At 41.4% G+C, this 17,588-nt stretch overlaps 1 protein-coding gene across 1 annotated transcript in view; it reads left to right on the top strand.

Annotated features, from left to right (window-relative positions):
• Window positions 1-17,588, top strand: part of Slc30a7 (solute carrier family 30 member 7) — a 63,452-nt gene that overhangs the window by 23,458 nt on the left and 22,406 nt on the right. The window contains exons 7-8 of the mRNA XM_005357174.3: window positions 2,751-2,801; window positions 6,133-6,268. Coding sequence (XP_005357231.1) covers window positions 2,751-2,801; window positions 6,133-6,268 — 187 coding nt within the window. The remainder of the gene's footprint in view (window positions 1-2,750; window positions 2,802-6,132; window positions 6,269-17,588) is intronic.

Raw genomic sequence — 17,588 nt, 5'->3', positions numbered from 1 at the left:
ATTCCTACTAATAGTGTATAAGGGCTGTCTTTTCCCCATATGCTCGTGTAGCTACAGCTGTTCCTTGTCCCACTGGTTCCCCTGCACAGGGTTTTCTCCACCCACCTATTCCCAAAGCCTCTTATAAAATAGCCACTCTGAGCCTTAATATTAATTACACACTCTTTGGCCTTTTAGCTCAGGCTTCTTATTAACTAACTCTTACATCTTAAATTATCCTATTTTAGTTATTTTATACTTTACCACGAGGCTGGTGATTTATTACCTTACATCTTGCTTCTTGGATGGCTATGTGGTGACAGCCTGACTCTGCCTTCTTTCTCCCTGTATTCAGCTTAGTTTTCCTGCCTAGCTATATTCTGTTTTGCCTTAGGCCAAAGCAACTTCTTTATTAATCAATGGCAATAAAAAAATATTCACAGCATACAGAGGGGAATCCCATATCATCTCCCCTTTCCCGACTAAAGAAAAAGGAAGGTTTTAACTTTAACATAGTAAAATTACATATAACAAAACAGGTATCAAGCAAGAATCACAGTTACAATCTTTAGTCTATTTGTATCTGGCAAAGTAAAAGAAAATATTCCATCTATTTTATCTTTGTGAGTCTAAATTTTATATCTAATTTATTTTTATCATAACTAAGGGAAACTATAACATTAACTATATGTCTTCAACTCCATCAAAGATCTAACAAGGATATAATATTACCTAAGTAAACAACAAGTGCATTTAAGCAACCTCCAAAGTTCTAGAAATTACAGAGACATCTTGCTGCCTGGACAGTAACCCAAAGTTCTTTTGTTTCATTTGGGCATCCATTTTCACCCTACAGGCCCATAGTATCAGGCAGACTTTTCCACAAAGTAGCAAATTTGAAAGAGTGTTTCACCTCTATTGGCAGTTTGTCAGTTACTTTCTTGTGTGTCCTGCACAATGTCTGGCAGACTCTGATGGAGAAGGAACCCTGAAGGACTATCTCACCTTCTTTTGGCAAGTTCAGCAGTCAGTTTTTTGTGGGTCCTGCATGTTCAGTTTATACAGCATACCATCAAGCAGTCTAGGCAAGAGCAGTTTCTTGCCCAAATAGCTAGCAAACTCCTTAAGGAGCCTCTTCAGTGCCCATCATCCTCATGAAGTAATTGGTGCTACATGTTTCACTGTCTAGGAAAGTCTAAGTTCTTAAAACCTTTAAAATGCTATATCCATAGGTCTTTGAAGTGTTGAAGATTATCTATCAAACTGAAATATATCTCTGTATCTAGAAAAACCTAACATGATCACAAGTTTGATTATTATAAATGACTATTAATCTATAATTTTTAATTATACATTATATTTTTAAATGAGCTATATAAACACAATACCTTAAACAAGAGTTGGAATACATGTATACGGTATAACAAAATCTACCTTAAATTTGTATCAGTAGACCAGGCTGGCCTTGAACTCACAGAGCTCTGCCTGCCTCTGCCTCCTGAGTGCTGGGATTAAAGGCATGAGCCAGCACTGGCCAAAATGACTTTTCTAGAGATATTTCATACATGTAGAAACTTGGTGATTTGCTCAGGAGCTCAGTTTTTATAATGGCTATGCTTTTGCCTGTGAGTAGGATTTCCATGGCAGCTGCATCTTTTGGGAGAGTACCGTGGGACCATGGAACATACTGTGTCACCTGTAGCTTTTGTGTCTTTGCTGCACTGTTGCCCAGCACCACTGCTGTAGTTGTCAGGTGTGCTGTCACCTGCGAGTCACCACGCTTCACGTTAGCGGAGCTTGTCTGGTCTCCTGATGGTCCCACTAAACAAATACTGAAGACTCTTACCACGTATGTGTGTTTTCGTTTTATTGCAAAACTGAGTGGTCTCTGATATATTAAAAAAATATAGAAACGTTCCTATTTTTATCTTTTCATCATAAGGAGAATGTTTTCATTCTGCAAAAGGAGTTTTGTTAGGAGAATGACACCCTCCCTGCATTAAACTCTTGAACACGTCACTGATCTAAAAGTTTGAAATTCGTTTACTATGCTTGAGAGCGCATGGTTACGTGTCATGTATATTATCCACGTTCCGCCTCAGTCTTTCCCACAAAGGATGTTAGCCGTGAACCTATGTGCTTCACATTAGTGTTCGCTTTGACATAGCTGAGCTGAAATCTGTGCAGCTCACCTGCTCGCCTGTGACCGCAGCCTGGGTTCTGTCCTTGGAGACTCCAGGGCACACTTGTGGCAATAACTTTCTTTTGCCCCTGTGGACAAAGGGAAGTGCTTCTGGCCGTTAATGTGATATAAGACAGGATTTTAGTAGTGACTGTCTTCTGCGAGAAAGTGGCGCAGGTAGCTTTGATCTGTCTTCTGTGGAGAAAGTGGCACCATTATATAGATTCTCCCGGAAGCTGCTGTCCCACAGGCGGCAGCACCTTGACGTCAGTCCTGCCTTTAGTTCATGGACCTCTTCAAACTTCATCAGTACAATGTTGGTAGATTTTCATAATGTTTTGAATTTCTTGTGATTTTTATTTATAGTACAATAATATCCAGAATATTCTATACTCTTGTTATATTTCAAAATTGCCCTCTCTAGATTCACCTCTTTTCAATTACTTGATTAAATTTAAACATCACTTTGTAGGTCTGATATGACTGTACACTCACACCTGCGTCATAGACCTGAGCAAAATCACATCTGAAGTCAAACGTTTGGATCGGGAATTGAAAAGATGTTTTAAAATAACTTAATTCTCTACAGGTGGTCCATCCTTCAAAGAAACGGCAGGACCCAGCAGACAGATTTTACAAGGTATGGCACGCAGTTGTGTGTTTCTTGATTTTATGAAACTGGCTTCATAGTTCTCAATTGTCGAGAGTTCTCTGTTGTTTTTTTTTTTTTTTTTTTTAAATAGTAACTGGTAGTCATATTTTAAATGTTATTCTTCCTAGGAAAGCACACACACACACTATATTGAATATATTAGTTTTTGTCACTTGGCTGTTTTCACAGATTTAATTAACACAAAAACACAAAAAAGCATAGACATCGGAAAACCCTGCTAATGGTAAGCACTAGGCCTGACTCCAGGGACTCTAGGCGTGTTTGCTTTCCTAGGATTATGACAGTTTTTTTTTTTTTTTTTTTTCAAGAATAGTGTTCAATAATTTCCTAAGTTTTAGGGAAATGTAGAGCTAAAAATGAAATCAAATCCAGTGAGACCTTTGTCATGTGAAGGCATCAATTAGTGATGTCTAAACAGGAGCTTACTGTCGTGTGCACAGCACCAGCTAGAGCAGAGCAGCCTGCCCATGCACTCTGCTACTTCCCTCTGGGGAGATGAACCGGTCCTTCTCAGTGTCCCTGGACTGTATTGTCCAGATTCGCTGCTTCCCGCTTCTTGCTCTTGTTGTTGTTATTAACTCTATTTCAGTCTCGTTTTCTCAGTGGCTTTAGATCCAGCCTCGCCTGCATGTGTTTTTCTCAATTTTTCTTGGTTTAATTCTTACTTTTTGTGCTTTTTTCATAGGGAAGATTTAGTTTCAAGGCTTAGGCTACCTGCTAGTCACCAGTTTTCCATTTACAAAAATCTATGGAATCGCTTTAAAAAGTCTTTGCACCTGTTTGATGCAACTGTATCAAATGTTATCATTAGCTTTGATAATAACTTACATTTAGTTACAGAGAGTCATAAATGGGGGGAAGCTTGATGTAGCCTTTTATCGTCTTTTGTACAAATTATAATGAAAACAGTTTATATTTGAAACCCATGAGTTTGTGGGTCTTGAGAAGGCCGAGAGGAAGCTGATGGGCAGCTGTGACTGCCTGGTAGCGAAGTCTCCTGGGCAGCTGCTCTGTGGACGCGTAGGCATGAGCACTTGGAGCCAATGCAGTTTCACCTGCTTGCTCATCCCCAGTTCAGCTTCTAGCGAACCAAGTTTTAGAGGTGTTAATTCATTGGTGTGTTACAAGTCTTGCACGGTTTCAGTTTTATATGCGTTAAACATACTTTATATGTCTTTAGTGATTTTTTTTATGAATTAAACATACTTTATATGTCTTTAGTGATTTTTTTATATGAATTAAACATACTTTATATGTCTTTAGTGATTTTTTTCATGGATAGTTTCAATAAAATAGAGTAGTTAATGATGTGTGCTAATAAAACCCACTTTCTAGCTAGGAAATTACATGTAGGCAGGGACTTTCCAACCTCGGGGGGAAGCAAGAGCAAATTATTTCCCCCCTTTTTTCATTTTCAGAACTATTTTTCTTTGTTCCTACCAAAACACTGATTGAAGAATGTGAAAACTTAGAACTATGTTACCATGTTTAAGATTTTGTAACATAGGGACTTTAAAGGGTATTGATTTATATCCATCTAATATTTTTCATTATATTTTTTAAAGCCGAAGTGATACAAATACAGTTTATTCTTTTGGTATTTAAAGTACGGTAGGGAAACTGGCTATCTAGACGAATTTGCCAGGGAACTATTTATTTGTTGGAGAACAGCTCTGGGGCCGGTGAGGTGACTGTGGTGTACGGACACTTGCCACCCAGCCTGACACCCAGGTACAGACTTCAGGGCCCTCGTGTTCAAAGGCAAGAACTGACTCTCACGAGCTTTCCCGTGCCCTCCACACATGTGCTGTGGCATGTACACACATGTACACACGTACATACACATCCGCACACAAACGTTAAAAATTCTGCAGAGTAGTCTGCACGGATGAAGAGGAATAGTATCGAGTGCCATGTGCTGTGGCCGCTGTACACTACACGGTGGCAGTGAACTGTCTTTTCAGCAAACAATAGGATTTAAAGGGACTTGTAGCATGATTAATAAAAATCCAGAGACAGAAATTAGATTTCAACCTGAAGGTCAGAAAAACAAATAGCCAGCCACTGGCTCTTACCTTTACCTCAGTCCGAAGTGGCGATCCTGCCTCCAGGAATCTCAGAATGAGACTGAGTGAGAGCTGACTCCTGTTTTATATTCCTCTTTAGGCTTGGGATTAAAGGCATGCACCACTGGGATTAAAGGCATGCATCTCCCGGTTTCTGTGGCAAACTAGTGTGGCTACTGGGATTAAAGGTGTGTGTCACCACTGCCTGGTCTGTAAGGCTGACCAGTGGGCCTGCTTTACTCTCAGATCTTCGGGCAAGCTGTATTTATTAAAACACAGATGAAGTCTCACTGCAGGGACTCACTGGTGGCCAGAGTTTTAGCTGCTACAGAGTCTCCTTTAGTTTACATCTGCACATATTTACCTTTTATTGTTCAGGGAATCTGGCCCATTTCTAAACTGCTCGGTCCATGTGGAGCAGTTTATGGTGTTGAAGACCAATGGTTTTCTCTGAGTGAAGCACACTTAAGTTTAACGACTGTTTTGCTGTGTGGTGTTTTTTGCTCATTTAAGATCTCCATGTTGAGTGCGTTATCGTCGGGTATTTTCAGAAAGAATCGTATATGAAGCTTCTCCCCTGAGATTTTATGGTTTCCCAGGCCAGTGTCACTTATCTTAGTGCATTTGCGCGCTTAAGCAGTTTGCCAGTGACCTACTTAGTACTTAATACTGAGAGTCAGCGTATATTTTCTAGACATTTAAAAGTATTTGGATACCTGCTTTTTTCCATGGTGAATCTGAGCGTAGTAATAAATTTAGGTAGTGAAACTTTTTGGGTATTAATATCAGGTTAGGTAGAGTTAGGGGCCATATGAAATTCTAGTTCTAGGCAATATTTTGAACCACCAGCAGAGGGTGCTGTGTGTACATATTTTCAAAATTAAAATGCTTTCTTAACCAATTTTTTTCACATGATGTCCTTTCCTTGCCCGAACCTTTGTCCTTTGTAAAGGTGAATGCCATAAACAGTGTTTAAAATTAATTTCCTCTACTCTTTCAGTTGCATTGTTCTATGAAGAACAAGTGTAATACGAGTTGTCTGTTGAACTGGTGGTTGTGAGAGGATTTCTGTCAGTTCACCAGTGCTCTGCTCTGCACTCGCTAAGCCATCAGTACCCTTCCTGACTGAGTTTTCACACTGATATGTAATGCCTCATGTGTGAAAACATGAGTACCGTCCTAAGAAATATCCCTGTTCTACAATGTTAATCTCAATGATGTTTTCTTTCTAGGTGTATTTTTACACATTCTAGCAGATACACTTGGGAGTATTGGTGTAATTGCCTCTGCCATCATGATGCAGAATTTTGGGTTGATGATAGCAGATCCCATCTGCTCGATTCTTATAGCCATTCTTATAGTTATAAGGTAAGTGGCATACTGTGTTAGTATCTGTTATTAGAATGAGGGAAGGGCAATTCAAAACTCGGTGATTAGACATCTACAGTGCAGGTTATCATGTGGGCTTTCCTTTGGGATTTAAAGGAATTCCTGTCCAAATGCTCTTCTCCTCTTTACATTTTCATGCATTTCCCATTTATACCTTGTCTGGAATTTTAACATTTCCTTTTGGTTTTTGGCATGTAAGCCTTTGATCATAATTCAAATCTTAAACCGTACACTATAGCTATGGAATAAAATAATAGCAGTATAAAGTGCATTAGCTAGGATATTATAGTTTATATCTAGATGTGACAATGTCACACTCTAGTACGGATGTTACCTCTGCTAGAACTACCTTGGGTTATACAGTTTCATTCTTCTTTTTCCTTCCCTCACTTACCGTGAGGCCAGGGCCTCATAAACACGTTGTGTGTAGGGACGTCCATCCTGGTGACTGTTTGCTGAGGTGTGCTGTGTAGCCAATATTATTATCATATCAGACCCTTTGTCCTAAAGCAAACTTTACTGTTGGCTTCATTTTTATTTAAAAACATTAAAACGTTCTTTTATCTTGCAACATTTAATTATTTTAAAATTTGCATGCCGTGTCTCAGAGCACTGTCATTTCTCCGCACCTCCGCTCTTAGTAGAAGTTTTTCTAATGGAAATGAAGACTGATGAAGAGAGACCGTAATGACTGTTTGCAGCTCCGGGTTGACTAGGAGCGATGTCATAGATTGCAGTGCTAAAGTTAGAAGTGGTTGTTTTTCAGTTTCTGCCCTAAAAATAGAATATTTATTTTAAACATGCAGATTATTCATTGATTGTCTGCACACGGAGGCAGGTGGCGTATGGAAGCCTTTCTAAAGCTCCCCGTGCCTTCCCCTCACCTTTGGAGGTCTTAACCAAGCTCTTTCATATTAGTGTAGACGTGACAGACCCCTGACCAGCCTGGTGACGCCTGTGCCTGCCTGCCTGGCAGTTGGGGCCTTCGGTGGACTTTTGCTCTATTGTGTGTTATGGTCCTAGTTACTCCTGGTGGTTTTGAAGAGTATGCTCTTAGCGTTCCCTTTGCTCTGTCTCTGTTTGTCACCCAAGTTCTGCGGTGGTTTGCTTGGAAAACTGTGATGGCCTCTTTGTCCTCCCTGCCTTCTTCTACTTCTCATGCTGCAGTGACATTTTTTTGATGGGGATTATGTGACATACTGCAGTTATATTGCTTTCAGGTCTTCCCTACTCTTTATCTCCGAATAAAGTTTAAGGTCCATAATAATTTCCTTTCCCTGATATTATTTAACCCTCTTAGCCGCTCCCTCCTTCCCTCCTGCCTCACCTCAATTCACTGTCTCTTCTCCAGTGGTGTCACTTTCCTGACTTATTTTCAGTTTCATAAATACATTATGAACACTCTGTTCTCCTATCCCCATTTTCTCTCTCTAAGCTCTTTTTGCATTTGATACACCCTTTTGCAGGTGTGTGTACCCCAACTCCACATCCTTCCAAGAAGCTTAGTGCAAACAGCAGCCCTTCAGGAAACATGGCCCGCTTTGCCTCCCGTGCTGTGTGCAGTCCTTTCCTCTAGCTACTTCTACAAAGCTCTTCACCGTGATGTCCTGAGTCTGCCTCATGCGTCCCTGCAGCTCTGTGAGGGCACATGGTTGTCCTGTTACTTTAAAGCGACCGTATGGTTTTCCTGGCAAAGAAATCGGCACACTTCAGATTTGAGTCAAAAGAACTTAGGCTTTTTTCATTCTAAAAAGTTATATTTTCTAGCCAGGCACTGGTGACTCAGCCTTTAAATCCAGCACTCAGGAGGCAGAAGCAAGCGGATCTCTGTGAGTCTGAGGCCAACTCTAGTCTACAGAGCAAGTTCCAGGACAGCCAGGGCTGTTACATACAGAAACCCTGTCTCAAACAAACAAACAAACATAAAAGTAAAAACAAAAACAAAAGTAAGAGTTATGTTTTCTAACTCCACTTGAAAATTCTTTCTTTGTTATGTTCTTATTCATTTATTCTACAAACAAAAATAAATAACAGATAAATGTATATATGCACACAACAAACTTATCTTGCCACACGGGAGAGAAAATCAAATCAATAGATTGACATTCCGATATGAAATGATTATTTATTGTGCAGAACTAAGAGGACCTCATGGTAGTCTCTGAGCTGTCATCTGAGGTTGAATAAGGCAAGTCTGCAACTAAATGTCACCAAAAGCTTTCCAGCCTAGGGACCAGTTCTTTAAAAAAAAAAAAAAAGCCACATGGTTAAAAACAGCTGCCCTAAGGGAGGCCCAGTGTGGCCGGAGCCCAGGGGCAGGAGGAGAGTGGTTTGGGATGAAGCTAAAGAAATATGTCAGGGAAAATTACAGGGCTCCGAAGTCGGATTTAATTTCCAGTGCAGTGGGAAATCATGAGTGAGCCTTGGTCCATATGTTTTGTTTGTGCTGCTGGGGACCAAGCCAAAGCCTGTGCATGCTACGCAAGCACCCGTCACTTATCTGCACCCGCTTACCCTGATTTGTATTTTTATTTATTTATTTTATGTATGTGAGTGTTTTACTTGCATGTATGTCTGTGTGCCATGAGTATGTCTGGTGCCTTGTGGAGGTCTGAAGAGCTTTTTGGAGCCCCTGGAAGTGTAATTTTAGATAGTTGTGAGCTGCCAGATGGGTGCGGGGAACTGATCAGTAAATGCTAATAGCCACAAAGCTGTCTCTTCAGCCTCCTGATTTGAAGTTTTTAAAATGGTTTTTAGCTGGGCATGGTGGCACCCTTAATCCCAGCACTCAGGAGGCAGAGACAGGTGGATTTCTGTGAGTTTTAGGTCAGCTTGGTTAGCAATCAACCAGACCACATAGTGAGCTTCTGTTGCCAATAAATTAATTAATTGGGTAAAATAAAATAAATAAATATAAGAAGAAAGAAGCTATTTTGAATGAAACTGAGGGTGCAGGGGGTACCATCTAGAAGCTGCCATAACGAACCAGGGGAGACACCTGGTAGATGGGTCTACTCTAGCAATGGAGAGATGCGAATAAAGCCAGAGAATGGAGTAGAACTATGGAGATTTGCTCATGGATATGGATGTGTGGGTCAGGGTTAAGCGAATGGGAGCCGTGGCAATGCTTAGAGCTCCTACCTGGGATGGACGGAGGAGTTGTGTTGTCACTGAGAGGAGACTATGGGAAGAGCAGTGTTTCCCTCCCTTTGGAAGGGCACTCTGGTCAGCGACTGTGTGCTGCTCCTTGCTGCTTTGGGATGCTGCTGAGTTATTCATGTGGAGGCGCCCAGTAGGCAGTGGCTGTGTAGATACAGGATTGTATATTGATAACTCCATATTAATTTAACCTATTTCTAGTAATCTGTGTATTGCCATGTGGCTGTGGCTTACTGGGTAAAGTTGCGGCATTTGTCCAGCGGGGCTACATGGCTTCTCTCTGATTCCACCTCTTTTCTCTGAGCATTCCATTTAGTTTTCCCCTATAGCTCTGTTCCCCTATAGCTCTGCGATAGGCCCAAAGCAGTTCCTCCATTAACCATGGTATTCACAGCATCCAGAGGGGAATCCCACATTAGTGGATAACTGCAGTCCATCTGAAGGCCATTCAGCAAATGCTGTGGTACCTACCCAGCTGGGCAGTTGATCACATAGCAAATACCTTCCCCCATGGGGGAGCCAGCAAAGCGAATGGTTATACAAGCAGATAATAAGACATGTACTGTGCAGTGCAGCTAGGCAGGAGAGGCAGGAACACACTGCTTTCAGCAGGAAGAAATAATCCACGCCATCAAATGCTCTTGGGATGATTGGTCACTTACACCAAACGCTGGGGAGAGAGGTGAGAATGAAAGCCTGGTCAGAGAGCATCAGAGATACCGTGTGTGTGTGTGTGTGTGTGTGTGTGTGTGTGTGTGTGTGTGTGTGTGTTAGCCATAGTCAGCTACGTTCAAAGCCTTTCCCCGTAAAGGGGAAAAGTGTGATTGCCTGGCAGCACCCAGGACCCACTTTGAGGTTTGTGGTCTTGAATTTAGTATAAAAACAACTAGTATGGTTGTATGTTTCCTCTGGTCTTATTTAGCTACTGAGTACAAGTTATAGAATGGTAGGAAGAATTGGATTTAATAGGCGTGCCATTTTCCCAGATCAGTGCTACTGTGATGGGGGCAAAGTAGGAATTATAATAGAAAGAAATTAACTGAATGTGTCAGCCCTGCTCCGAAGCAGGCCCCTGCTTAGGAGTAGTTAACCAGCACAAACCATACTCCGTTGTGTGTGTGTGTGTGTGTGTGTGTGTGTATGTGTGCATGTGTGCCCTTACATGCAGGCAAAGCACTAATACAAATAAAATAATAATAGCGAGACATATAAAAATAGCAAGACATGTTTAAAATCAAGATCTAAGGTCTGAGTTATATTTAGCAAGATGGAGAAAAAGAGCACTATATAGAGACCAAAGGATGGTTGTCCATGTGGATACTTAAAGAATAAAGAAAGAGCAGAGGTGACAGGTAGAAAGCCAGATGCTCGGCTCTTCAGTGACTGAAGGGGAGTGACCAAGAATTGTGCCCCTGGTATTCAAATGGTTAGCCCATCAGTGATTGAATGGCCTTGCCCTTTAAGGGAGGTGTGGTGGGAGGGTGTGGGGGGAACAGAGATCTAAAAGTAGAAACAATGAGCAAGAGGGCCCCTGCTGTCTCCCCATGAACATACCCAAGAAATTCTAAACTTTATATAAAGTACCAACTTAGTGTTGTCTTTCCTTTAAAACCCATGCTTGGGTGAGGAGCGCCACACTCAGCAGCTGGCTTGTGAGGAAGTTCTGTAGTTTCTAGCGTAGTATTGAACCTGTAGATGCTGGGCACGGTGACAGGCACCGTGATCCTAGCACCTGGGAGGCCGAGGGAGCAGACCTCAAGTTTGAGGATAGCGTGGGTTAGACAACAAGACCTTATCTCAAGTTATCTCAACAGAACAGAAGTATTTTCTCTCCTACCTCTTACAGGTTTTATGTGTCATTTTGCCCAGGTAAAATGTGTTTTGGAAACCTGCCCTGCCTTTTCTCCTCTAACTAGACTCAGTTTTCCCCTTGATCCCAAAAGTTACTTCCCATAGTTGGTGGTTTTCTCTCAGCATCGGATGATACAAGCAAAGGGTAGTAAGAGTTTCTGGGTAGAACTGGTTTATGCAGTGATGAATTTTGTTTCCCAGTGAAAAGCGGGATGGAATGTAGAGACAGAGAATGATTTTGTCTCCTGGGAAGTGGACCGAGGTTTACAGTGCTTTGCTCCCTTCTTCTCCCATGAATAAAGCTGGAATCAGAAGGAAATAGAAAGCCGAATCCATCAGTTGTGTCCTTGCAAGTTTTAAATGCTGTCGTTGACTTTGTTGTGTTTCCCTTGAATGAAAAGGAGTCTCATGCTTGATGGAGATCTATAACAGGACACAGCAGTGTGCATTGCTACAGGTGTGTTTTTGAAGCCTTGCTAGACTTTTTTTAATGTTTTTTTGAGGTTTACAAGTTAGCATTCTTACTGTGCTTTGTACTTATTTAAAAAAGTCATGTAGATATACAAATAAAACTTCTTTTTAAATAATACACTTATTTCTTACCATGTTGAGGAAAAAAATTCTCCAGTTTTTGAGGCTTTAGTAATGACAAGCAATGTTCATAAGTAGAGGCAAGAAATAGAAAGGCTGTTTCCAGAAGAAAAATGAGTTATGCAGTAACATTATTGTAAGCGATCACAATCATTGTTTACACATAAGTGATTTGACTGCGAGCCCAGTTTAGGTAAATTGTAATTTGGTTCTAATTATTTGTGGTTTCTAATAAACAGCACACATAGGAAGCTACTCAATCTTCATACAGTCATGTATGAGAAACGGCAGGCATTTTATCTTTTTCAGAAATGTTTTTGGGTGTTCCCTAACAATTTCCGTTGTGGTTTGCCTTTCAAGTGGCTACATTTACAATTCTTTAGGCAACCTGAGATAGAAGAAAACAGTCTATCAGAATCTTAGCTGTTGCTTGTGTAAGTTTTCATGTTGTGAAACAGAATGAATTGGAGTACTGTTGCCCTGTAGTTACATTCTAAAATCATATGTGCATCGTATCTAAAGCCACTGTACTGGGAGATGGAGATTGACAAGTCAGTCTGCCACCCTTTCTAACTAGCATTCTGGGGGAGGTTGTGGTTTCATAAGGCATCGATTTACAGGTAATGAGTGTTTCTCTCCTGTGCATCCAGAACATGCTGGGCCTGTATTATCCTGGGGACTAAGTGGTCCTCACTCCAGTCATCTGTGCTCAGTGGCTCAGATGAAGAACCTAGTTGGGAGATGCTTGCAGAGGGGATATTTAGAACTATGAAAGAAACCAAATGATTCAGGAATGCTAAAAAGAAATTTTCACTTTTAAGGTTCTATTATGTAATGTTATCTTTTTTTTTTTTTTTTTTTTTTTTTTTTTTTTTTTTTGGTTTTTCGAGACAGGGTTTCTCTGTGGTTTTGGAGCCTGTCCTGGAACTAGCTCTGTAGACCAGGCTGGTCTCGAACTCAGAGATCCACCTGCCTCTGCCTCCCTAGTGCTGGGATTAAAGGTGTGCACCACCACCACCCGGCTGTAATGTTATCATTTACAAACATTCAGTAGTTTTTAGTGAACCACCTTTTCTTAAGTCCTAAGGACCCTATACAGAGCACTAATTCAGTTAGATTTATTTAGAAATTTGTGTTTGCTCTACATACCTATACACACACACACACACATGCACAAAGAGATCGTAAATATTCCTTAATTATTAGTGTATGTAAAGGGTTTCAACTCCCTTTTTCATGACTTGACTATGTAAGGATAGGGTCATGCCCGGCCAGTAAAGAGGAAGCAGGGTTTTGGTTGATAGGATCATAGTCCAGGAGTAGGTTTGTGTTCATGTGACACTCACTGGGTTTTTCCGTAAAGAACATTGCTAGCTCAGTTCCATATTTACCATCAGAGGTTAACGTTCTCTATTACAAACCCCCCAGAGCCCACATCCCTTTGCATTCTTTCCCTGGGGGGAAATGTTTTTTTTTTTTTTCCACACAGCCAATTAATGTTTTAAAACACAACCAATGTGTAGGTTAGGAGTCACGTTAACTCCTTGTCGAGGGTATGTTCTTTACTGAGGGGAGCCCTGGGCCCCAAGTCTAAAATGGTTATCTGTGTGCTGACTGAGAAGAGCCGAGTTCCGAGAGGTGTAGTCTTCCCCGGTGAGCTTCTCAATCATCTATGTCCCTTTTAAACCCCAAAGACATCATACTGGTTTTCCTCTGCCCTAGAGTCAGATGTCTCATGGATACAACTGCATACCCATACACGTCTGCATGCGTGTGCACACACATGCACCAAAAAAAGAAAATAAAAAAATATATACATGTGCCCCAGTGTCTGAATCTTAAGTGTCACCTGAAGAAATGTCCATGTGGTAAAGGCTTGGTCTTGATTGGAACACAGTTGGGAGATGGTGGAACCTTTAAAAAGTACAGCCTGGTGAGAAGTTCTCATGGCTGGCTGTGTGTCTCCGAAGGAAGTAGAGAGGCTCTGGCCCCTTCTCCTGTGCTTCGCTCCCTGGTGCTCTCTGCAGGGAGTGGCTTCGCTCTCCATCCGTTCTGCCATGAAGGGCTGCCCTGCTGTGGGCCTGAAAACAGTGACTCTGCCCATGACAGCCGTGACCTGAAATAAACCTGTCCTCCTTATCATTTGGTTATCTCGGTATATTTGTTGCAGTGATGAAAACCTGACTTACATAACAAAGTACAGTGAAAGTATTTATGTGGCAGTTTTATTAAGTAGACATCATAGAAAGTTGCTAAACCTATGGGCGCCTTACTGATGCTTCCAGAATAAATCTCTTAGGATCAAAATGCTCTGTTTTCTGCCTCTTGCCTGCTTTTCTTTGCCTGCTTTTCTTTGCCTGCTTTTCAAAGTTGTTTTTTTTTTTCTGTAGTATCTCCATGTATAGTACCGCACTTTAGCTTGTCACTTATGGGAGACACTCTGCCCCCGGTTGCCTTTGTTGGGCGTTTGCTCACAGTATCCTGATCTATGAGTCCTTTCTAATTCCTGTTTCCTGTCAGTCTCTAAAGCGTGGTTCTGATGCCCATACTTCTGAAGCATCCCCACCCCTACCTAACACCTGAATTTAGCATCCTCATTTTCCAGAACAGTGGTGTTATGTGCAGCAGTGTGTCAGGAGATAGATCCTCCAGGACACTAGGACCCTCACCCTCAGCCTGACACAGTGTCTTTGCTCCCCGTAGTGTTTTGAATTCTGGAGACCTAGGTTGAGGCTTGGGAGTTTGGGTTATGGTTCTTCTTTGTCATTTGTGAATGTGGACTTGTTCCTTTCTAAGTTTCTGTGTGGTTAAATGTCTTTTCAGGGATAGTTGACCCAGGATGCTTTTAGCATGTTATAAGCCAAGTTAGTAAGGAAAATAGGAATTGACATTCTATAGATTGCTTTATGATACAAAGGGAGTTTTCAGAACCGAAGGGCAAAGATTACTAAATAACAAGCAGATCTGATGTTACAGATTCAGAGGCCATTTAGATTTGGACTGCCTAATAAGCTGTATTAGAAACTTAGTTTCATCTCATAGTAAATATGAAAATCAGAGGTTACACCTTGTTCAGGTGTTGAGTTGAAGCGTTCCTGACCGAGTATTCAGATGGCCTTATAATTGTTTACGTGGAAGAAGCTAGATTCATCTGGTAGGGTTGCATCCAGATTCTGCGTGCTGTGTGAATATCTGTGTAGCCCTTCCTTTTTTATTTAACATTTCACCTGCCCAATATTAATTAGTGTTAAAAGTTAATAAAAAGCCTGCTATTCTAGATTCAATCATATACTCCATAAGAAGCTGCCCAATTGCAGAATTTTGTAATTTACAGGATTGAATGCTGTGGGTTTTTCTATTCATAACTTGTATTGGAAACTTAAACTATGTGTATAATAGATTTTAATCCAAACCTTTGTAGTTTGGATTTAATTTGATTTGTGGAAATATCTTCTGTGTGACCTGTCAGAGTTCATCTTTTCTGATAACCCTGTTGGTCAGATCACAGCATGACATGACAGATCAGAGTCATGTCCATGTAAGAACACTTTTTATACTTGATCTTGCCCGAAGGCTGAAAAGTAGTTACTTTAAACAAGAATGTGTTGCCCCATGGCAACGTTTACCCTTGGCTCTGTCAAAGCTTAGGCACAGCACTTTTTAAGGTATGCATTAGGTAGCTGTTTAATAATAACATTCAGTGCTTTATAAAAGTCAGTCTTGAGGGGTTTGTTTTTAATTTGAAATTAAACAGTGTTTGCAAATTAAAGTCAAGCATAAAGCATCAGGAGAAACAGTAAGAAACCTGTGAAGTCATCCCAAGTTCTCAGTGTTCCCTAAATTATGAGGTAGTGGTATCCAAACTTTGAAGATCCCTTCCCAGGTTTACTCACAGGCATGTTGCTGCCGTTGTGCCAGCGATACCTTTTTGTTTCCAGTGCAGTAGTTCGAAGTTACTGGCAATGGCTGGGCTTATCAGTTGTTCAGATATGAATAGAGATAGAAGATATCTTCATATCAGAGATCTATGTATTTGGGACTCAGCCTGGTGAGCTGCAAAGTGAGTAGGGATTGAACCGCAGTCCTGTGTGCCATTTGGCTTCCTTCTTTCCTTCCTTCCTTCCTTCCTTCCTTCCTTCCTTCCTTCCTTCCTTCCTTCCTTCCTTCCTTCCTTCCTTTCTTTTTGCTGTCACCCCCAGTTAGGAAGTTCTCACCATCAAAAATGATTTCCCTGCTGTCACAGAAAAGTGTTTCATGAGGATCCTGCTGCCAACAGTGGCAGCCTGAAATTGAAGGCTTTTACGTTTTAAAATCAACCCTCCCTGCCTTCCTCATTTGGAAAGTTCGCAGCTTTGCATGTGGCATAAATAAATGACATTGCAAGAGGTGCAGTTATACTATTATTTTATCAGAAACTTCACTCTTCCCTCAAGAGTGCATTCTTAGCTGGGCGGTGGTGGTGCACGCCTTTAATCTCAGCACTTGGGAGGCAGAAGCCACGTGGATCCTTGTGAGTTCGAGGCCAGCCTGGTCTACAAGAGCTAGTTCTAGGACAGGCTCCAAAGCTACAGAAAAACCCTATCTTGAAAAACTTAAAAAAAAAATGCATTCTTTTTCAGGACCTGCCATATAGAGGAGAGATCATTAATGAAAAATAAATAAATATACAGACTACCCAAATCTAGACAGCCCTAATTCTTTCTAAACAAGAAAGAATTCCCTGTTTAATGTTTTCATGTCACTCTTAAGAGTTGTCACAGGGAAAGCATAAAACTGCTTTAGATTTGTGCTTTTATTAAAAGGCTTATAAGATAACATATCTGTGTGTGTGTGTGTGTACGTGCGTGTGTGTGTATGTGTGTCTTGCTCTCGCTCACTTTCTCTTGCTCTTTCACGCTCTTCTACCATAAAGAATTTAAGTCCTGGTTTATTTTTCTACAGAGTTATTTGGGATGACTGAGCTGTGTTTCCGTGAAGGGCCGTAGACTCCATATGAAGCAGGGAGGGGCAGTGAGGAACTGCTGACTCCATGAATCGCCCAGGCTGCTGAGTTATCTCACAGTTTCCATGATCAGTATTCTTGGCATAGCCTGGCCGGCTTCTGTGCTCGGGCCTCACAAAGCTGTAACTAATGTGTTGGCTGGGGCTGCAGCTCATCTGAGGCTCAGGGTCATCTCAAGCTTCTGTGGTTGTCAGCAGAAATCCTGACCGTGCAGCTGTTGAGCTCATAGTGGCTTATTTCCTCAGAGTCAGCAGGGAGCAGCTGGCCTCCACCAGCGCTCTAGTCCCTCTTTGAAGGGTCGGCTCCCATTAAGTCAGGCATACCCAGGTGTAGTTGTTCTTTTTCTTTTCTTTTTTTTTTATAAGTCTTTTGAGGTCCTGCCACTCCGCTCCCAAATATATACCTGGAGACTTATTCTTATGAATGCCCAGCCTTAGCTTGGCTTGTTTCTAGCCAGTTTTTCTAATTTAAATTATCCCGTTTCTCTTTAACTATGTTTTGCCTCTTATATTTTACCTTTTTAAATTCTATATTCTTTCTTTCCTTCTTACTCTGTGGCTGGCTGAGTGGCTGGGTGGCTAAGTGGCTGGGTGACTGAGTGGGTGACTGGGTGGCTGCATGACTGACTGAGTGACTGGGTTACTGAGTGACCGAGTGACTGGGTTACTGAGTGGCTGGGTGACTGAGTGACTGGGT

Source organism: Microtus ochrogaster, chromosome 21, assembly GCF_000317375.1.
Source record: "Microtus ochrogaster isolate Prairie Vole_2 chromosome 21, MicOch1.0, whole genome shotgun sequence".
Taxonomy (NCBI): Eukaryota; Metazoa; Chordata; class Mammalia; order Rodentia; family Cricetidae; genus Microtus; species Microtus ochrogaster.
The sequence above is the reverse complement of the archived record's forward strand: the minus strand, read 5'-3'. Positions and strand labels throughout refer to the sequence as shown.